Source organism: Scleropages formosus, chromosome 2 (assembly GCF_900964775.1).
Source record: "Scleropages formosus chromosome 2, fSclFor1.1, whole genome shotgun sequence".
Lineage (NCBI taxonomy): Eukaryota > Metazoa > Chordata > Actinopteri > Osteoglossiformes > Osteoglossidae > Scleropages > Scleropages formosus.
In genome coordinates this window covers 39,084,176-39,107,378 of record NC_041807.1, presented here as the reverse complement: position 1 = coordinate 39,107,378, position 23,203 = coordinate 39,084,176, and the positions used below count along the sequence as shown (strand labels likewise).

The 23,203-nt window shown below is 38.9% G+C and overlaps 3 protein-coding genes across 12 annotated transcripts in view; 1 reads left to right on the top strand and 2 right to left on the bottom strand.

Annotated features, from left to right (window-relative positions):
• LOC114909298 (NACHT, LRR and PYD domains-containing protein 12-like) overlaps positions 1–23,203 on the bottom strand; it is a 454,333-nt gene that overhangs the window by 135,688 nt on the left and 295,442 nt on the right. The gene's annotated exons all lie outside the window — the stretch shown is intronic.
• Positions 1–23,203, top strand: part of LOC108922354 (tumor necrosis factor receptor superfamily member 14-like) — an 83,035-nt gene that overhangs the window by 13,160 nt on the left and 46,672 nt on the right. The window lies entirely within an intron of this gene.
• Positions 10,465–18,272, bottom strand: LOC108922358 (tumor necrosis factor receptor superfamily member 14-like). Of its 10 annotated transcripts, none has more exons than XR_003797221.1 (10): positions 18,040–18,272; positions 16,441–16,500; positions 15,190–15,284; positions 14,943–15,068; positions 14,600–14,755; positions 12,489–12,576; positions 12,194–12,372; positions 11,975–11,994; positions 11,838–11,877; positions 10,465–10,865 (listed from the first exon to the last, which is right to left on the bottom strand). XR_003797221.1 is itself a non-coding variant. In XM_029247660.1 (9 exons), exons 2-7 carry the CDS (start codon positions 16,485–16,487, stop codon positions 12,216–12,218), a joined length of 669 nt encoding a protein of 222 aa, XP_029103493.1. In that variant the 5' UTR covers positions 16,488–16,500; positions 18,040–18,272; the 3' UTR covers positions 10,465–10,865; positions 11,975–11,994; positions 12,194–12,215. The 10 variants fall into 10 exon arrangements, 2 of the variants coding, with proteins under 2 accessions (XP_029103493.1, XP_029103501.1); XR_003797224.1 differs by lacking the exon at positions 10,465–10,865 and adding an exon at positions 11,696–11,728; XR_003797219.1 differs by having other exon boundaries at positions 10,465–10,546; positions 10,791–10,865; positions 11,838–12,372.

Here is a 23,203-nt window from a genome sequence, read left to right as displayed (position 1 = left end):
CATAAGAATGAATTTAGGTTTATGAAATTTTTAACTAATTTTGTTGTCACTTTATATTGGTGAACGGTAGATAAATAGTGCTTATTTGAAATGTTTTATCAAAATTATCTGAAATGTTAGGGACACTTAAAAATTTGTTCAGGAGAGGGTCTTTACATTTGTATTTACATTTGTTCATTCAGCAGAAACTTTTCGGCAAAGCGACATACATCTCAGATCAGTACGGATCAGAGCATTTATATGTTACAGTGCACATCACATCAGCTAAAGTATAAGTCGGTTAACGTAATCAGAAATTACATTCAAACACCCTTCATGAATGTAAACTGAGAAGAAATGGTATGTCGCTGTGATACGATGATGGAAAACATTGTTACAACTTCATCAAAATGTATTATTCCATTGCGTTAGCTCCGAGGGGGCATGTGGTGCCGCGGCGGGTTTGACCAGCGCCTCGCCGTGCGGTGGGCCTGGGGTTCGAGCCGTGCTTGGACGCACAGCGGCTGTGTACTTCCCCTTGTGTTCGCTTAACATGCAGAGGAAGGACCTGAAAACCCACATCTCTTCCTGCCTTGAGCTACCTCGAAAACGCTCTGGGTCAGATTTGACTCGGCACCTTCCATGTATTAAATATCACAGTCGTGGAATTCTGCCTCGACGTGATTGGTGTTCAGCACTTGACAGCACAACTAAAAATTCTTGTATCTCCAGTCAATCCACCAACACTAACTGGTGTATTTCCCAACTGTCCAAAAAAGTGCTGTGTTCAAGTTCTGTAAATGAATTTTTAAAAAAAAAGAAAATGAAAGCGAAAGAATTTCCACACTGGAGGGGTTGAACTTCAGCACGTTGATAAGATAACAGAATTCGGAGAAGGACAAAACAGAAAAAGTTTTACACTCTACACTGTTTTTATTAAATGAATACTTCAGAAGATGCTAGAACAGGACTGCTACCCTGGAAGGGAGACACACACACTCAGGTGAGACTGAGTTCTAAAAGTGGGTTTAAACTTAAACATCCAAAGCAGGTGGAACTGCTGTAGTAAATATTACAGTATAACGCAAATCCACATTTACACAGTTTACTATCGGAGTGACAGGGCTGCAACATTTTGAATATCGTCGTTCCGAGTTTGAGTTCAGCTACATGTCATTTCCTGACAGCGAAAGGTAGGAAACCAGAGCAGGTTTCACAGTCTATGGTGCTGTCTGATCTTTGTTAAGGGAAAACTTGGGATTTATTTGTCTGCTATATAGCAGCTGTGTTAATATAGAAAAGAGAACTATATTTCTGTGTAAGCGTGTAGATAATTTCCAGTTAAGACTGTTAAACTTGGACACTTTTCGGTTACAGATATCGAGCGATACGGGAGGATTCGGCGTCATTTAACAATTTAAGGTAAGAATCACTATAAATCCATTGTAAACAAAATATGTGCTGTGTATGAATCTATATGAGGTTAATATACATGTGTTCACTACTGCAGCTTTTCTTCTGTTTATAGTTTGTATTTTTTTTTCTCTGAGATTTACGTTGAGGAAATGTATATTTTACTCTTTTGAACTTCTCCTGTGAATTGTTCACAGTTTTACTCCCTCTTTGAGTAACATTCTGAAGGCAGATCACAGAAATCATTGCTTTTAAACAGCAACATGTTGGTAAAAATGAATGAATTGTCATTAACTCGCCATGATGGTCCGGAGCCTCTAGGGTGAGACAGGACACACAAATTCACCTGTGGAATTTCAGTTTCACTTTGGTTTTTCCCTTCAGAGACAGTTGTGTTGTTCTGTTTCGAGCTCTCCCTGGTTGGAAATACATTAGAAATGGTTTTCTTTCATTTTGAAAGTACCTGTAGTCTTTCTGAGTACTGTATTCTTATGATGGTATTCTCCAACTCACATGTGGAAGAATTTGGGTGCTGCAGCAAGTAGCTGCTGTCTCATAGCAATTAGGGGGTGCAAGAGGGCATGGGTTCAATCCCCCCTCAATCTGTGCCAATTTGCTCTGGTCTGATCCCACAGTCCAAAAAGATGCTTTTGCATTTCACTCTCAAGATTGTGGGAAGTTCGCAGTATAGAGAACGTGTGCAAAACTTTTACCCTGTTTACTCTCTGGTAATAAACTGGTGTGCTTCAATGCAGCTTTAACACTGTTGGTGTTTCTGTTCTTTACTCTGACAGGCAGTGTAAATATTCCTATTTACTGTGTCCTGCAACTCTGATTCTATTTCAGTATGGACTTTTTATTCTTCATAGCGATGACGAATACAGAAAGTCCACATCTAGAAGGAGCATTTAGTGTCAATATGAACAGTCGTGTCGAAACGGGCCAATAATGTGGTAAATTAATGTCGTTGTGTGTAAACTCGCAGTAGAATAATTATAAATACCAGTTTATGTACCAAAGGTTAGTAGAGGGTGAAAGAGACACTCAGGTCCAACGGGCAGTGTAGTTTGTATGACGGAGAACATTTTAAAAGTGAAAGTGAAATTAAAGTGTTTTCTGTACGTTATAATTGCTTTTAGGGTTAAGGAATAAGCAGTTCAGTTATCATGTCTACAAGTTTAAGTTCAGTGTGAAATAAAAGAAAAAACAGTGATTGTGGAGAAATGGGCTTAAGAAGCAGTCAAGTAGATACTGCAGGTAACAGAGACCATGTATCTCCTGACTGAAATATAAATGCACTGAAATGAGTCTCTTTTTCCCCAGGCTGCTGAATGAACTTCGCACTGTTGCAAAAGGATAAAAACAGCTTTATATGAGATATTATTACTTAACTCCCATTTATGGGTGCTTATCAAACAATTGATATTTTTTCCCAGTGGAATTGCATATGATGTTCTACCAAATGGTATGTAAGAATAAATGTCTGTTTAATTTAAGAGAGAAGTTCTCAAGTTAATAACACTGACCTTGTGTGTAGTGACTCCTCAGACTGTGTAATATTCTATTTGTTAGAAAATCACGTTCAGCTTTAGCTACCACTGACTCCCCACAGAAAACAGCTGTCAATGTCAGTTAAATACTGTACTTTTTAAACACTCTGCTACTTTCATTGAATGAAATGATTCTTGTCACTACATTCTTGGTCACAATCTGGCCTCAAATAGTGGGTGTGATGAATATTTGGTTTGTGGGATTCCATCTGATTTTATGTTAGTGAAATTTTCTTATTATTTTACAGACAAATCCCAGACAATGCAGTAATCACAAAACACCACTAATATTTAATTATAACACAAAGGGAACTTGTACAGTATCTAAGAGCAGAGCCTTTTAATGAAGTCATACTGAAAACACCTTCTGATTAATCTCCAAGATGAGAATTCACCTTAACAAGGTACCAGTCAGATGGGTCAGTATGAAGACAGCAGAGGTGTCACCACAAAAGATGGATATTGTTGTGATTTCAGTGTGAATGATACTGATATTTTCCAGTGAGGGGAAAAAATCTTATTTTTACTGTGGTTAATAATAAAGCTCTTGGTCTGGTATTTCTTACAAGGTGGAAGTGTCCTTTAATAACATGCGTGCATCGTATTCCGTGCTTCGTGTGGTTTCATCAATGGTTTGCAACATACTCCACCATTTATTTATTTTGTACCTGTATATAATGTTTAAACTGAAATGTTTTCTTCTGTCCTCAGATATGTTCAGTGTTTCTTCTGATTTTAAAATCGAACTTATGTTCTCCATGTGATCAGGCTGAATATGAAATAAATGGAGAGTGTTGTCCCATGTGTTCACCTGGTAAGTTGTGTTTCATTATACTGCAGCCCCTCTAATGTCTATACAGTGTACAGACACTTGATTTGCGGATCACAGGTACATATTTTCTGTCGGAAAAGGGTGTGAAATAATCAGCAGACATTCACTTTTCTTTAGGAACCCGAGTTTACAGACACTGTACAGCGTACACCAGTACTTCCTGTGTACCATGTATCGGATCCACTTTCACCCACAAACCGAATCATCTGATTCACTGTGTTCCTTGTACGGTGTGTGAAGAAGGTGAGAAGTCATGTTTCAAATCAACCACTTTTTTTGTACAAATTAATTGTACAATCTATCATGGATATTCTTGATTTTGCATCAAAAAAAAAAAAAATTGGTAGGAGGGTATAAGGATTTATCTCTCCTGTGTTTTATGTACCTACTTGAGCGATGAACCTCGGTACAGCAAGCGGTAGGGAAAAAAACTACTTGGTTTACTTGAGTCACACGTCTGCAGCCATGTCTCTTTCTCTTAATGTAATGCATGAATTGTACTTTTGATGAGATGTAAGTCGCTTTGGACAAAAGCATCTGCTAAATGAATAAATTTAAAATTTTAACATAATGTAAATGTGTCAACAGGTCTTGGTTTAAAGACAGTGAAGGAATGTACAGCCTCTTCAGATGCAGTGTGTGGAGTCCTGGAAGGGAACTATTGTACTGATCCTCATGAGGGAGGATGTAGAGCAGCACAGAAACACACAACCTGCAAACCTGGACACTTCATCAAACACCCTGGTCTGCTATGTTCATGTGTTTTAACTCCATCTGTTTGATTTATGATCTTGCAAATTTGTAATATAGTCTCCATTTTGGGCTTTGATAAAATATTTTCTTTGTTTTACTGTTATAGGAACAGACTCTACTAACACTGTGTATTACTTCTTTCCAAACGATTACTGCAAAAAACTCACTTTTTGCATTACGACTTTTAACTCGATTTAGATTTCTATTCATTGAACAATATATTATATATTTCTATTTATTGTTTTTAGTTGTCCTCTGTCACATCATGGTCCTGGAGAAATGCTGTTTCGCTCAGATGTATGTTCCAAACATACTGTGGAAGTGAGAATAAAGTTGACATTGATTTTAAGGTTTGATAAAATATTTTTTTTCTTTAACTATTATAGGAACAAACTCTACTGACACTGTGTGTGAAATCTGCCCTGAAAACTCTTTCTCAGATGGATCTTCTACCTCCTGTACACCACACACAGAGTAAGTCTGTCGTGATTCTTGTTTTTTTCATTATCTCTTTAGTTTTTATTTAATTGGATAAAGGAAAAATGCAGTTAATTTTGTGTTCAATGTGTATGAAGTATATAATATACAGTATAATGTATATATTTAAATGTATTTTCACAGCTGTCAATCCAAAGGACTTCCCACAGTGAAACCAGGAGACAGTGTGTCTGATTCTCAGTGTGGAGAGAATAATTTGGGTCCTCTGATAGTTGGGACTGTAGTTCTAATAATTTTATTGTTATTAGCAATTGGAGGAATAACACTGTAAAAATCACAGTTCCGTCCAAAGAAACAACTCCAGTGAACCAGGTAAGAAAATAGTAATGACTTTATATATACAAAGACTGTCCATTAAAAATTGACCAAATTACCATCGGTTTTTCCATTAACACTGAAATTAAACTGACATTGAGATAGAATGAATCTAACATTTTATTCCTTTTTGTAAGACCCTTACTACAAAATCAGGTTTGTTTTAATATGCTTTTGCCAATTTACTGTCCAATATTTCACAACATATTGTATTATCTATGTGCTACTCTGGACTAATTTGGACAGTGAAGTTGTTCAGAAACAACTGAGAAATTGTTTTTTCAGAGGCAATATCAATTGCTGATACATCTTTAAAGTTTTAATATAAATACATTACTGCTCATTATAGTTACTGTTACTAAGTTAATATTGTGCTGCTTTTCTTTAAAATCTCTTTGTTTCTTTCTCCAGATTCCTGCTCAGATCCTCATAAATTGCGAAACAAACCAACAAACGATATTTTGCAGAGAATTACATACCTCACCTCAGCCTGTTGAGCAGAGATCAAACAGCGAAGGTGTGACGACTGGTGTTTTCAAGGAAGACTGGGAAGGCTGTTAAGCCCATGAAATATCATCCACTCACTCATGTCCCCTAACTGCTTATCCTAAGGTAGAGTTCCTGCAGTCTGGAGCCCATCCTGGAAGCACAAGGCACCAGGCTACTCAATGTTCACCCTGGACAGGATGACAGTCCATCACAGGACAGTGACACATGCATGAAGGGCAATGAAGTGTCACCAATCTACCCGAAGCATGATTTTGGACTGTGGGAGGAAACCTGAGCACCTGCAGGAAACCCACACAAACATGGGAAGAACATGCAAACACCAAGAGTGAACTAAGCAAACCTACATCGCGTTGCACAGTCCAGGTGCTGGAAGTTGTACCTGCTGACACCCTCTTCTGAAGTATTATTTTGTGAAATGTTTTTCTGGAGTTTTCATAAACTGCTTCACATAGAGTTTTTTAAGAATTTTGCAACAGATTAATTATGGAACGCAACACACACACACACACACACACACACACACACACACTGACTGAAACCGCTTGTCCAAAGTAGGGTTGCAGCAAACCGGAGCCTAATCCGACTCGAACCCCTGACCCGCCGCAGAGCAGGACCCAGCGAAACCAGCTGCACCATCGAAGCCCCCAGTTTCAAATCAGAAAATGACAGTTAAAAGTTCTTCAGATTCTTTGAAAAAAGCATAATTAATAGAAATACCATGACTTATGACCAAATTGGTCATGTGACATCATCTTGGGACAAAGTTTAACACAGTCACTCACACAGGCAGTTTTATATTGTTCAGAACACCTGAAATGCATGTCTTTGGACGGAAACCAACATGAATGTAGAGAGAACATGCAAAGTGTACAGGCTGAGCTGGACTGAAAGTCACATCCAGATGTAGACGTGAGGCAGTTATGCCAATTTTTTTTTTTTTTTTTAAATTAGGACAACTCGTGGTCTCATAGATTGAGTTATGTCTGAAGGATCCAGGCTCAGATCCCTGTGTCTGCCATTATCCTGAACTGATACAGTAAAAAAAACGACCGAGAATAAATGGGTAAATCAGTGTAAAAAGATGTAGATAAAAACAGGAGTGAGTCCTCATTGACTAGTTTCACCTGTTATACCTCTGTGATCATGTCCCAATTTGGACTGTCCAAAACATGTCCATTTGTACATGGAGATAATTTATTTACATTGTTTTCATCAATTTCTTTTGTTTTACTGTTCTGTTATTTTTAATAAAAGTTTAAACATTAAGTGCTGTACATATGTTTTTGTGAACCTTTGTTAAATGTGCAGTGTGGAATAGCTATGAAAGAGCTGAAAGAGTGCAGGTAAACAACCGTACAGTATTATAGAGTAAATAATGAAGGAAAACCTGGAACCTTGTTATGTTGCATTATAATCAATATGAACTATAGGATAACTATCTATTTGAATGTGGAATTCGGTGATGCTTTAATAAAAGGGTCTTAATTTTGGCACTCAGAAATGCAGAAAATTCTTTGACCTTGAGTTCCATTTATTTATTGTCATTTCTTTATTTTATTTTATGTTTAGTTTAGTGTTAGACTCGACAGGTTAAAAAATTCTCCATTCATTATTTCTGCTAATTAAAATATATATTCAATAAATTCTAAAAACTGTCATGCGAATAATAAAATATAATAAAACAATAAGTGTCAATAAAACCAATATAAAGACTGCATGACAGAACCTTAAAAAAAAAATACCCCAAGGCTTAAAACCATAAATCATTAAAAGGAACTTACCCAGTAAATCTATCGTTCAAGATGGGGGGAGGGGTCCCCTGGTCTGTTCCCAGGGTCTTACCATACACCTCACCTCCTGTTTTTTGGGTGTTTCCCTTTTCACAACACATCTCCCCTATTAACAGGAGTCAGGGCCAGAGGCTTTCGGGTTGTCAGGGTGCATTTCCCTGATGGAAGTCACTGAGGTAGTTGGTAAGCACTTTGTCAGTATTCTTGTACAACATCTGATTGGATGGGAGTTTTCGACATGGACTGTTTTATGGGTTCTGTCATGAAATTAGTGAGACTATGACAAGCTGGCTTTATCCTGTTTTTTTTTTTATTTTTTTTTTTTAAAGTACAGAAAGGAGTGTGTCACCTTCTCCGCATCTGGCACCTCTGCGACACCTGCCGTTCCCTGATGGGAACGACTATAAAGAGGGAAGCCGAGGAAGCCCAGACACGGAACCTTGTTTTGCCTCCTTGTTTCCCTGCAAACCGTATTACTGAGAGACCCATTACGACTTCGACCCTTTGCCTGTTTCTTCCTGACCACGTTCTTTGCCTAGCCCTTTCTACGACGTTTGCTGATCGCCTGACCCTCGCCTGCCCCTCGACTACGATTATGGATTCTGATTCGGCTTCCGTGCACGTCGATCCGAACACTCTGCACTTGAGTCCGTCCGTGCTACGCGCAACCGTGACAGAGAAACTCCATATGGAAACATTTTTTTTTTTCTCTAGTTGTGTTAGTTCCTAATTGAGTAGGACAGTGTGCTGTATGGGTGTATTTTTTTGTTTTTTTTTTTTTTTAACTGCTGGAAGACCCACATACAGTGTGTACTTCTTACTGACAATAACGTATTTTTATGCAGTTGTTTACTGTTCGCATTTTGCATTATTGAGACTATGGTGCACAACATCCCAAAAGATTTGTGTGGTAATTTGCTTGATATGTGACAAATTTTGGAGTTTTGTAGTGTGTATCATGAGCATATGGAGATTTCAGTTAAGGTGAACTGAACTAGTTTCTAGTTGACTTGGGCACCAGGAAACGTGAAAACTAACCAAGTTCACACAGAACAAGGACACTGGGAACACTTGTATTCACCCATTTAGTGGGTGCTCCCCCCCCCCAAAAAAAATTAACAATGTTAAAATACATAGTTTACCAATTTATTAGTCACTTATCCCATGATCTAAGTGCATGACAAATATTTATGTTCAGTAATGTTGTGACAGCTGTTATTGGATTAAGCTTTGTGCAGCTACTTGATGTACCTTGGTTCATATGGGAGAATGTGATAAATTAGCTGTGGTTCAGAATCACATTTACAAGTCTCTCTGTAATCCACTTCTTGTATTATTCTGTGAGATGTATGTTGCCTTGCAGAAAAAAATCTGCTGAATGAACATCTATGACTGTGGATTCAAAGAATATAGCCAACTCGGTGTGTGTTGTATTTTTGTTGTTTCCGTTGGTGTTGTTGATGTTGTGTGGAAAGGCGTTGTTTGTATTTGGTTGTCAACTTGTAATTGCTGATGAATGATTGGCATTGAGTTTAATTGTACAATTTGAAATGCGATTTATAGAACTGCCACTAGATGTCCATACGTTAATTACGTCCCTTGGTCTTTTGCGTAAATGAGAAAAGAAGTAGAGAAGAATAGTTTTGCCTCAGACTCAGAGTGTACAAGCGGAGCGACAGATGTTTGTTGGTATTTTAATTAAATGTAACGTTTTATTAGAAACCCAGGAGTCGGTCTCCTCATTTGCGAACTTGAGAAGCTGCAACGTGGTTCGTGACAACAACAGTGTGTGTGTGCCCACTAAGTGCATTTAACTATAAAATTACTTTTGTTTTTCCCATTTACTCACATAGTTGTTACAATAACACACAGCATAGCATGACATGTTCAGGTACCCTTTTGTTTCTCCATGGCAAAGAATAGTGGAGGGTGGCATTTGGACTGGGATGCAACTAAACATGTCCCCCTCTTCATATCCAGGAAAGACTCCAACAAATAGAGCTAGAAAGGCTCTCATGTCTGCTGACACAAAGGAGTTAGGGGATGTGAGCAGTTTCTGGTCTGAGTCCTCCATATAAGTCTGCTGGAGTAGGGGCACAGTTTAGACTGTAATGCACTCAACCCTACATGTTCCCAAAACCCTTCGGAACTATTCATTACTGTTTAAGGACAATGGCCTGTTCCACTGGATGAAGACCGCTACAACCCCAGGCACCTAGAGGTGATTAGGGAAAACATCAGGTGAGTGGTAACAAGGGGCCCACAAAAACATACACACAAAGTGCTTAAGTTTAGGGTTAGGGTTAGGGTTACAGTTAGCTGCCTGAAACCTACATGCTGGATATGTAGGTCACATGATGTGCTTTTCCCCCCAAAGACAAGAACAAGTTAATAGATAAATCATAATAAACCAAACAGAAGCGCTTAACACACAAACCAACATCAACAAGCCAAACACAAGCACCAGCAGACAGTCTGATTTTCTTGGGAAATGGAGGGGTTTTTAAGATGGTGGAGTCTGGAGGTGATTTGTCCAAATGCAGGAACTGATGATGATGAACAGGGATGGCAACCAATGATAGACAATCGACCTGTGCCGAGAGCAGAAATACAAACGCAGAAAGGCATAAAATACCGTAAACCTGTACAAGGACATAACACAATTTCCTCCACTGGAAGAGTCCCAAGAGTCCTAAGAGTCCCAAGAGTCCCAAGAGTTCAATGAACATCTGTTGAACAAAACCAATATGTTGAGGAAATCAATCGGTGTAGTCCTGGTTCCTTCTGATAAAGTGGATGGTATTCTTCAGTTGGCAGCCTCACCGTCCCTTCCACAGTCATTGATTGTCCTTTCATGTTCACCTGGGGCTACTGACATCTTCAGGAGTGAAACTACTCTGGGCTACCTAGGGTCAAAAATACAAAGAAAAAAATCTTTGCGTCACCCTACGGGGAGAGCAGAGAAGCCAGCTGAACTTCTGCACCTTAGGCTCAGCAGGCTACCCAAAAAAAATAAAACCCAACCAAGGAGCAGAGCTTCCCCCTGAGAATATTGGGGTCATGCACAGTCCTGTATTATGTTCTACTTTGACCCAGCTAAAATCCCCAGTACTGCACTCAATCTTAACCAAAAGGCTGAGAAACTCTTACTTCACGCGATTTCACTGTTAGCTGAGGACTCTGTTATGACAACTTTTCCAGTGACTTGGATCCATTTCTAGATGCCTGATAAAATAGTACAAGTCAATTCTCACAACACATGGTGATGATTTGGAAGACACAGGGATGGAAAAAACTAAGTAACAAAAATAGTATTGCTGTTCTATGCTTAAATTTTCTAGAAGCAAATCATATTCATTCAAAGGTCTGTCTGACACACACATTGTCTGAACCACTTGTCCCAAACAGGGTCGCAGGGAGCCAGAGCCCAACCTAGCAGCACAGGGCGTAGAGGGAGGGGACACACCCAGAACAGGATACCAGTCCATTGCAAGGCACCCCAAGCGGGACTTGAACCCCAGACCCACCCGAGAGCACTACCCGGTCCAACCCACTCCGTCACCGTTCCCCTCCTCATTTGAAGGTGAATTGCCTTATTTTGTGGTACTGCTACCTATGACAATACATCAGGGGTTTCACCAAGCACATCTTAAATTGTCGAAAGTCTTATTGCTGTTACTTACTTGTATCTGTTTCATGTTCTTGAAGAAGCATGTTTACTTTTTCTCTCTGACATCGGCTGAAGCAACAGAAGTGAGTTCTTATAAATACTGTATTCTGCATTGCAATGAATTACAAGAAACGGGCAGAAAAAACTAAAATACCTGTTTTCCCTCCAAGTAACCTGAAAAAATATGTTATCGATATTACAAACATTCTGCACAATTTTGCATGATGATGTTTAACATCTAGCTGTTTCACTTCAGGGGGCGTGGTGGCGCCGTGAGTTGGACCAGATCCTGCTCTCTGGTGGGTCTGGGGTTCGAGTCCTGCTTGGGGTGCCTTGCAGCGGACTGCCGTCCTGTGTGTCCCCTCCCCTTCTGGCCATATGCCCTGTGTTACCGGGTAGGCTCTGGTTCCCTGCGACCCTGTATGGGACAAGCAGTTTGGAAAATGTGTGTGTGTGTGTTTCACTTTGAATACAGCATCATCAGCCTTCTATTAACTATGGCTCTTTACTTGCTTATGATTACTTACTTTCAGCTTTTGCTTTTAGGCCATTTATCATTTCTTGTCTCTGGTAAGGCAATTAAATGGTAATTTTATAACTACAGTCAGTAGACAATAAAAAGTAAACAAACAATAAATAAGCTCAAATCAAGAAAAAAACATACCGGACTCATGCTTGAATCACCTAAAATAAAGACAGCCATTAACAGATCCAGCTTAGCTTGATGTTACACAGTCTTTGTCATTATACATCATCATCACAATATTTTTGAATATATAACCATTGAACTACAATTTTAAATAAGCAATAATATAAATGTTTATTTACCAGAAAAGCCTTTGTTTGTGCAGTTGAGTACTAATAAAACTATAAAAAATCTTACCCTCAGAAAGTGATGATTTTTTCTAGAATATGAATATTGCTACAGTTGCTGTTGTAAGAACTGCAGCTATAATTGGACCTATAATCACAGCTATAAGATGTCCAGAATTCTTCTCTCCACATTTAGAATCAGACACACTGTCTCCTGGTTTCACTGTGGGAAGTCCTTTGGTCTCACAACTGTGAAAACAGATAATAAAAATTATTCTGTTATTATAAAATGTGTAAGTAAAACTGAAACTCCATATGTAACATTTTAATATAAACTGGGGTGAATTTAGTGCAGACAGACTTACTTTGTGTGTTTTTTGCAGAATTCTGAAGATCCATTTGAGTAGGAATTTTCTGGGCAGCTGTCACACACAGTGTCAGAAGACAATGTTCCTACAATATTAAAGAGTTGAAAGTATTCTATAAAACACTGGAGTTTTCAAGACTACACACGACACGATTTTAGTGACATGAACATGAAAATTAGTCATATACTTTCCGACTTATGTAATGGATCTGTTCTGGAAACCTTTACTTAAGTCGAAATTTTACGCAAGGAAAGAATTAATTTTTACATTGACATCAGTTTAATATGAAACATGCATAAAATAAGTACAGTATTAATGTTATGTAATACTGTATATTGGAAAATATAAAAATACAATATTTAAAAATTTAATTCTCATTAATATGAATATATGTTTTACATACAGTTAGTAATGAAGAAAGAAATAAAAAATATGCAATTGTCACAAAATTTTTTTTGATAGGAACAGTTTTATAGCAACCCACACTACTGGTAAGTTCTGCCCCATAGGGGGAGGAAAGGGGATGGGGTGTAAATGGTTGATGTGAACAAGGGTTGCTGGGAAATTTAAATAGTGCAACCACAGCGGAAACTATGAAGGGGTGAGAACCTATTGAGTGGTGTAGAAAGAAGGCTGACTTGAGGTGTTGGCCACTGAGGAGAAGGGAATTACTCAGACTGAGAGTATTACTTTCTTCTATTGTTAAGAAGACATTACTTCTGCGGAGGAGATGGAAACTACGTGGACCCTACGGAGTTCCCTGTTGATGTCTCGAGCTGGTGGTCATCGTATGAAGGTGTTTGGGCGACGCCGAACTCAAGAGACATATCTGCCAGAGGGGGACTCTAGTGGGGCAGCGGGGGCTGTTTCCTCCGGGGAGGAGGTTTTCATAGACTGAATAATTATGGACAGGTTTATTCTTATTTTAGCGTTTTACTGGTTTTACTCTTTTAACATAACCAAATAGGATGTGACTCTCTTCTCTAGCAAATGGAGGAAGTAAGCGGAGCATAGGTGGCATCCACTCTATGAGTGTGGGGATTGTTTTTGAGGACCGTGCTTTTGAGAAGGTAAGGCCTTTTACTGTTCATTCTGGCCGGTTTTGGGAGCGGACGTCATGTGGAGAAGTCGGCACATATGCATTCTGTGTGTCTATGACTCCGGTGAAGGTCAGATCCTGCATCGCTCTGTTAGATGACTTGATCACTTATTGCGTGACTGAAAGATATCTGATAATAGGAGGAGACTTTAATATTTTTCTTGAGAGGAAGGACGATATTAAACATTTTAAAACCTTTATATGCAGTTTAAGCCTCACGGAAGGCTTGCATGGAGTCCAGCCTGTAGCCATTCCACACACACACACACATTGTCTGAAACCGCTTGTCCCATGGGTTTGCGGTGAGCCGGAGACTAACCCGGCAACACAGGGCGTAAGGCTGGAGGGGGAGGGGACACACCTAGGACGGGACGCCAGTCCGTCACAAGGCACCCCCTCTGTGTTTGTTATTATTATTATTATTATTAAATGTTAGTTTAGTGTAGTGTAGGTTAGTTTACTGTACACATTAGTGTTTATTAATTTTTCTTAATTATGTTTTTGTTCCATTCTGACCAGTAAAAAAAATGTACTTCCTTGTATATTGCAGATAATTGTTGATGGGTTATGGTGTTCCAGTAAACCTTCAGTTATTTGTGGCTTCTGTGCATTTTTCCTCACCCCATCAGAGCCCAGACCTCCACCCGCTACAGTATTTATAGTACACTGTACTCTATAAATATATTATAAATATGTAGTACTAAAGAAACAAGTAAAAATGCACCATAAATATTTTAAAATACAGTACATTGCAGTGTACAAAAGGAATTGCTGTATAACCAATCAGGGAGCAAGAACAAAACGTGACGGAAGACCAAAGGACGGCACAGACGGCCAGCAAGCGATCGTATTGCATGTCATCCGCATCGCTGCAAGGTGGCACCGTGTAAACAGTGTTGCATATTTTCTGTAGAATTTCTGATGATGACAGTATTTTCCTAAACACTGGTAGACCTCATGGAAATAAGGGTTAGTATTTAATATGAAAATATGAAAAGTTCATTCAGACCAGGGTGTTTGATGAAGTGTCCAGGTTTGCAGGTTGTGTGTTTCTTTGCTGCTCTACATCCTCCCTCATAAGGATCAGTACAATAGTTTCCTTCCAGAGCTCCACACACTGCGTCTGAAGATGCTGTACACTCCTTCACCGTCTTTAAACCAAGACCTGTTTGAAAATTGAGAATGAACAGAATGAACTGTAGTGTGACTTACATCCATTCTTTAGAATTAACTAGAGTTTATCCTTTTTCCACAGGGTGCAAGGCTAAGGGTTCATCCTGGACATGACAATGACTCTATTGTACTGCAGTGTAAGTTAATGTATAAAATGTCCTGTAATTTTTTTTTTTTACCTTGGTCACACATTGTACATGGTATGCAGTCACTGAGACCATTTGGTTTATCAGTGAAAGTGAATCCATCACATGGAACACAAGATGTACTGGTGTACATCGTACAGTGTCCGTAAACACGAGTTCCTAACGAAAAATAAATGGGTGAGTGTTAACTGGGCACATATCTGAGGATCAAAAAAGTGTATATTTGTGTATGATACTGGAAAATGTTAAAGTCACAAAAGTAACAAAAAAAATGTCTTACCAGGCGAACACATTGGGCAGCACTCTCCATATATTTCATATTCAGCCAGATCACATGCAGAACAAAAGTATTTTACGAGCAGGATTACAACATATCTGAAAAAATGGAAGATATTCCCTTTAGATATATAAACAATTAATAGGCACTTGTTCTAGTATCAGATTAACGGAGCTCACTTCCACAGTATTTCAGTCATGTCCGGTGTGCTTCAGTGTTGGTGGTCAGTAACACGATGACAAACCTTGCACACGTTTATTGAATGAATTTATCAACAGGCAATAAAAAGGGGTTTATGAAGAGAAAGTGTCATTTGCAATGATAAAAACAGTTGTAACATGTAGATAACGGAAATGTTTAAATTTGTCATTTACATGACAGTTCCAATTAATTCTGAAATATCTAGACACCCTTCTGGAATTTATTAGTAGGTGCTCCATAATCATAACTGTGAGAAATTATAAACATTTGACCCTGGGCCCTCACTCTATGTATATGGACTTTTTTACATTTTCTTGGAGTTCTGTCTATCTGTATGCTGTTGTGACCTTGTTCATAAAACCAATTTAAAAATGTATTTATTTATGTGAAAATGTATGTATTTAGGTCCAAAAGCAAAGCTATTCACATTCCAGTTGATTTAAATGCTGAAGGTAGGTGGCACAGCTGGTAGAGCTGGTGTCTCACAGCACCTGGGCCGTGTGATTGGATATAGGTTCGGTCCCTACTCAGTCTGCATGAAATTTCTTTATTGGGTTTACTCCAATGGCTCTGGTTTCCTCCCACAGGCCAAAGACCCATCTTTCAGGAGAACCAGTGACTCTGTATTACTGTGTGTGTGTGTGTGTGTGTGTGTGTGTGTGTGTGTGTGTGTGTGTGTGTGTGTGTGTTACGTTGCTGTGCTGTGTGATGATTGAATGATTGTAGTCAATTAAGTGTCGAGTAAGTCACCTTGGAAAAAAGTTAAGAAAGAATACATTATAATTTGTACTGTACTTCACTTTAGAAAAAAAAACCATCCAATAAACCACTAAATTTAACTGCACAAAACACTGAGGTATCAAAGTTATTTAAAAAAAGATGCAAATGCTTCATTAAATTATTTATTCATGATTTTCTCCAGTGCTACATAAGCCAGGCGACAGGCAAATGTCAACACTACGTACAAAAAGGTAGAGCATAACCCAAAAATCATTTTAGGGAAAAAATGTATGCAGCTTCAGACAATTTTTCATAAATCATAACCACCATCACCTCAGGGGCTTGTTTTTGTCCCAGATGTGTAGTAAAGTGGGTTCCATTGGATTCAGGCAACTAGGAGAGAAGAGCACATTTTTGCACAGTTACACCTTGAAGACAAAACACACATTTGTTACAGTATTTTCTACCGGATTCACTTGTCCTGAAGTCGATTTAATCCAGACGAACGGATTTTTTTTTCTTTTAAAAGAGCAAAATTACGGCCGCCTACTGCTAGTATCATGTCCCATTTTGAATCCGAAACTATGTTTCGTGCTTTTCTCCATATACGGCATGTCAATTTGGAAGGGAAGCATTTTATTTACTGTTACATTTAAACATACGGAGCACATGATTACAGCCACCCCTCGAGCGCAGTTTTTTTTTACACACACAATGCGCATGCGTCAGCCTGCACGTCGGCACATACATATTACTGTAATAGGGGTGTGTCTAAAGGGGTGGCATCGCCCCCCGGTGCCCCCCCAGTGTCTCTGGGATAGAGTACTGTCAGTCTGACAATTCGCTGCCAAAAGAAAGAGGCAAGAGCGTGGAAACTGTGCGCAATGTTTTCTAAGCCAATTTTCTGCGCTGTACAGTATTTGTTTCTGATAGAATTTTCTGATTCCCCATGCCCCCCATCATCCCCCCCCGACTGGTTCTTGGACCCCCCTCATTTAAAAAATCCTGGAATCGCCCCTGGTATAAAAGACATGATCATGTGAATTGTGCACATGTAACAGGACACATCTTTACACATCATCCCAATAGCAGCAGCGACGTAACAAGCTGCGAGGCACTTGTGACTTGGGGACCAAAAAATGTTAATAAAAGTAGTACTCAGTGGAGTGATGTACAATTTTTTGTTTTTTTTTTTTTTTAACTGTATTTGATAAAGTTATCAATAATACACAACCAAAACAATACATTAAAATCCACAATCCAACAAACCCAACACCATTTTCTTACAGTTGGTACTGCGGTCACCTGTTCGACAGTCATGGGGAGGGGGGTGATGGACACATTATGATAACATCTCAACCATGACACTGTTTGCGGTTTAACAGAGGGAGAAAAAAAAATTAAAAAAAAAAACTTTTGCTACGTAACAGACCATGGACCATGGCATAGCTAGATTTTTTTTTCGAAGAGCAGGTCTGTGTCGACCGACCGACAAACGACATTTAATTTACCGACATAATACACTGACTGAGCCGCGTCGCGTCTGCGCGCATTCATTGGGGCTCCACGTGAGTTTATTCCATGATTTAACAGCAAATGTTTTATTCGGACAAGCGGTTTCAGCAATGTGTGTGTGTGTTTTACTCTGTAACTGGACTCAAACTTTCAAAGGTACAAAATCGTTCATATTAATTGGTGCTCCGTCACAATCGCTCATAATAAATAAGATCATGTTACGTAGAAGAGGAAGTTTCTCCAGCAGCAGGGAGTCGGTGTAAAAGCGCGATTCTACTGGTTTCCTGTTCTGAATTAATGTTCTGGTATTGTGTGTGATTTGTTGTTCAATAATAAAAAAAGAAAAAAAAAGATTCTACTGGTTTCCGACTCCGAATTTCGTCCGAGTCTCAGAAACTCGCGGCGCTTCGTACTTACGGTCATATGAAGGTATCATGGAGCGAGGACCCTTGGCTTGTCACGCATTTATTTACTTCTTTTATTTATTTAAATTAATCGGACCAATTCTGACGCCATTCTGGAAGAGAAACCAGAAGTTTGCCAAATAAAGAAGAACTAAGAGACTGTGAAGAAATTATGTAACATACACTGTGTCTAATTTATTGCCGTGGCTTAGTTTGAGCGGGAGAACGCGAACATTTAATTGGTTGAATTTGGGCGACGACGTAGGGGAATAAAGGGGGCGATTGCGTCCGCCAGAGGAGGTCAAGGAGGAGATAGTCGGTGGGGGGCTGGAATGAGGTTCAGGCCCTGGAGGAAAAGGGGTAGTTGTACTATGATCCCTGAGGTTTAGACTCAGGATGAACACCTTTGCCTCCTAAGGCATCCAGATCTATCTGTGGTGGAAGCAGTTGCATCTGAAGTTGGAGTGGGAGCTGAATTATTGCAGAGGCAAGGAGACCCAACCAAAAATGTGTCCCTGTGCTTTATTTTTTTCCCCACGCAAGTTATCGGTCACGTCCAAAAATAATGCAGATGGAAAGGGTGATGTTCTCAAATGCAGAGTGAATGTGTGTGTGTGTGTGTGTGTGCACCGTGATATGAAGAATATGGAGCAGATAGACACACTGCCTTGTTATACACTTGCACCATCCTGACTGTACACTGTCTCATGCCTTTATATTTCCAGAATGGATGCAGGACCACTGAAACCCTGTGAACTGTTTTTGTTCATATACACAAAGCAAATTGTGTAATTTACTGTAACTTGTGTACAAAATAGATTTGGACATTCAGTAAACTGATGTTCTTCCCAGATGGATGTAGGAGCACAATAAACTGAACAAAACCATCTCCCAGAGATTTTAATTTGACTTTTGTTGCTTTGTCAGAGTGTTAGACATTGAAAGTGTGTAGCATTTTGACCTGATCGTTTTTTTTTAAAGCTGTGTGTAAGCGTATGTCCAAAAAAATAATAATTTCACTTTTTTTTACTCATGACTTAGCGTCTACTCCAGAGGCATTTAACACCAGTTTGTCAGGTTTCATACTCTCACACTTAACCATTGAATTTTTTCGGACAACATTTTTCCTTTTTTTTTTTTTTTTTAATGCCTTGAGGAAGGTACTTACCCTAAATTGCTCCAGTAAAATTAAAGCTGTATAAATAAGTAAATCATTGTAAGTAGCTTAACACTATAAGTTTGCTTTAGAGAAAAACATCGGATAAATGTGAAAGAGCTATTATTATTTGGCCTTATGTTTTTAGTATCACTACACTGGGGGGGTGCGATGGTGTTGCGAGTTTGGCCGGGTCCTACTCTCTAGTGGGTCTGGGGTTCAAGTCTTGCTTGGGGTGCCTTGTGATGGTGTGGTGTCCTGTCCTGGGTGTGTCCCTACTCCCTGTGTTGCCAGGTTAGGCTCCGGTTTGCTGCGACCCTGCTCGGGGCAAGAGGTTTCAGTCAGTGTGTGTGTAATTGATAATTATATTACACACCTTTTTTTCTGTAACATGAAAGGTGTTTATGGTAGAGTGGTGTTTACTTGTATTATCAATATAGTCACTTGGACAACCAGGGAGCTTCTGGGAAATGTCTTTATGGTCATGAACTATCCCCTCCTGTTGCTGTTCCCTTGTGAAAAGGTCATCATTCAAATCAGTTATGTGTTCAGTTTTATATTGTTCCTGGTGAGATTTCTATTGTATTTTATTTCAGTTCAGAAGCAAATGTCTTCAGCAGGTGGTTAATGTAAAGAATGGGTGGCATGGTGGCACAGTGAGTAGCACTGCTGTCTCCTAGTGCCTGGGTGGTGTGAAAGAATGTGGGTTCAATACCTGCTCAGTCTGTGTGGAGTTTGAATGTTCTCCTTGTGTCTGTGTGGGTTTCCTGTGTGTGCTCTGGTTTCCTCTCAAAGACATGCTGTTCAGGTTCCCTCATAGTGTGTGTGAGTGACACTGGTAGAGTGTGTTTCACTGATGTATGGATGAGTGACCCATTGTATGTAGTGTATCTAGCAGTGTAAGTCACCTTGGTGAATAAGGTGTGTGGACTGGTGACACAACATAGTATGCATTGTAAGTTGCTTTGGAGAAAAGTGTCTGCTAAGGGAATAAATGTAAGAATTATGCAGGTCCTTGTGTAGATAATCTTGTACAGCTGTAGAAAGAAACAGGTATACAAATGAACATAATGTTTCATTAGGAAAGTAACCTTGCTCATCAACACTGAGGAATTTCATTTTTTTTTAGTACAACACTTAACAAAACCAGAGGATCATCTGGAATCCAACACCACATGAGCCACAACACTCAGAAATCAGAAATCAAAAAGTGTCAGTAATGCTTAATTCTCATAATTCTGTTCTTACTATTACATACTAATGTCTGATACTGGTAATGGTTGATAAATCGGTAAAAGGTTAAAATGACTAGATTAAATATTTGAGGAAATAAGCACAAAAAAAATTACATTTACCACAGTAAAAGAACTGCATAATCTAAGCTGACATTAATTAATTATTTCCACTATTACTTGTATAGATTTAATAAATGGCAGTCTGGAATTGATTTCCTTAAGCTTCTGCTGAGATAAAAAACTAATTTTAAGCAGCTTCAGGTATTTTGAAGTGTTTTCATTGAACAATAACAAATTTTGTTCATTTACATTTTAAAATTAAAATACAAAAATATTTACCATCTTTAGAAGATTAAATTTTTTTTGCGCATAAGCTGCTACTACTGTTACAACAGCAACAATAACAAAGACAATAATAATCCCAACTAGAAGGGGAATCCAATTCTCTCCACACAGAGAATCAGACACACTGTCTCCTAGTTTGACTGTGGGAAGTCCTTTGGATTCACAGCTGTGAAAAAACATTTACAGATATATATGAGATTATACATGATAGAAACCAATAGAATAAAAGAACTTTTAATATTTAAAAAAAAATGTTCATGAATGAATCAGTGCATTGTACTGTAATAACACACTTACTGTGTGTGTGGTGTACAGGATGTAGAAGATTCAACAGAGTAAGAATTTTCAGGGCACTTCTCACACACAGCGTCAGTAGAGTCTGTTCCTACAGTAGTAAACAGAAAAGATGAGAAATACATGGTGTACTGTTTCATTTTTAACGTGCAAAATATTAGTAGTGAAAATGTGACAAAGGACATCAGACCAGGGTGTTTGATGAAGTATCCAGGTTTGCAGGTTGTGTGTTTCTGTGCTGCTCTACATCCTCCCCCATAAGGATCAATACAATAGTTCCCTTCCAGGGCTCCGCACACTGTGTCTGAAGTAGCTGTACACTTCTTTACTGTCTTTAAATGAAGACCTGTGGGGGAAATAGACAGTAATAACACTAATAATGACAAGGTGTAGTACAAAGTGCGCACCAACAATATCTTGTGTTTAAGAAAATATGTTTACTTGTGGAAGTTAAAAGAATAAAGTCTGAGAAACGTTTCACGTATAAACAAAAAATAAAGAGCTTGTCGCTGTGACACAGGAAATCTCACCTTTGTCACACACCGTACAGGGAAAGCAGTGAATGAGACCATTTGGCTTGTCAGTGAAAGTGGGTCCAATACAAGGGACACATGAAGTACTGCTGTTTCTTGTACAGTGTTTGTAAACTCGGGTTCCTAAAGAAAAGTAAAAACAGGTTCATTTAACTTTTCTGAGTGATACCCTTCCCCTAATAAGAATATGCCGTGATAATATGGGAATATTTAAATCACACTTTGCATTAAAATGCTGCAATGAAGCACAACTTACCAGGAGGGCACATAGGACAGCATTCACCTTTTATTTCATATTCAGCCCGATCACATCCAGAACAGAGGTCATAAGTAATAATGAAGAAAGATATCAAAAATTCCTAGAAAGAAATGTGAAATGGTTCAGTCATTTGCAATGTAACAGTTTCAGGTATGATCTGCAGAGGTGTTATATTAATCACTAAACATGATAAACAAGGAACTTTAAATTATGTGGGAAAGTTAGCAAATTATTTACTTTTTGGTAGAACATAGTGCAGAACTCATCCAGGTTTTGACAATTGTCCACATTACATCAGAACATCTCAATAGGAAGCAGGTTTCATTCAGTTCCCATTGCAGAAGTGTGGAGGTCATTCAGTAACCTACGGAAGAAAAGATGCCTTTTTAATACATAGTTGGTCCCTGATTTATGATGGAGTTATGTTGCGTGAAACCCATCATAAGTCAAAAATGCATTTATACAGGTAGCAGGGTGGCACAGCAAGTAGCACTGCTGCCTCACAGGGCCTGGGTGGAAGGAGAGGATGTGGGTTCGATCCCTGCTCAGTTGGTGTGGAGTTTGCATGTTCTCCCTGTGTCTGCACGGGTTTCCTCCCACAATCCAAAAACATGCTGTTCAGGTGTCCCGGTGTAAGTAATGTATCTAGCAGAGTAAGTCACCCTGGTGAATAAGGTGTATGAGCTGGTAACACTACATAGTATCCATTATAAGCTGCTTTGGAGAAAAAGTGTCTACTAAGTGAATAAATGTAGTACACCTAACACTGCTTGTTTTGTTTGTGGTATAATGAGCATTCCAGACATGGCTGAGTTAACGTGGCTTCTTTATTCCGCCATCTTGCATGAACACACATCAATTCCTCCTACTTCGTAATCAAGTCACTTATATATTTTACATATTCTAATTGAATACATCACCCTACTAATACACACCTCTGCATGACAGACTAGGAGATGTGGATTGCTGCCGCCAATCACTTCAGTGGTTCTCAACCCCTTCCTATGGGACCACTGTGCTGTTTTTTCCCTCTTTAAAATAAAAATAAACTATTGAGGTGTTCCCTTATGCATATGGAACATCAACAGTGGTAAAGCTGTGTTGAGTTTATTACACAGTACAGTAAACAGATAAAAATTTTGTACACTTTCTGTTCAGTCTGAACTTCCTCAGCTGTTCATATTAAAACTGGAAGTATTTGTGACTCGATGGGGGGGCGGATTCCAATATTGTTTATCAGCATCGCAGTTTGTTCAGTATTGAATTGAGTGGCCAAGTTCAGTATTTCTAATTTTCTCTCAAAAGCGGTCCTATCTTAACAGTAACACGACACACACACAGAGCTGAGTGTGAGT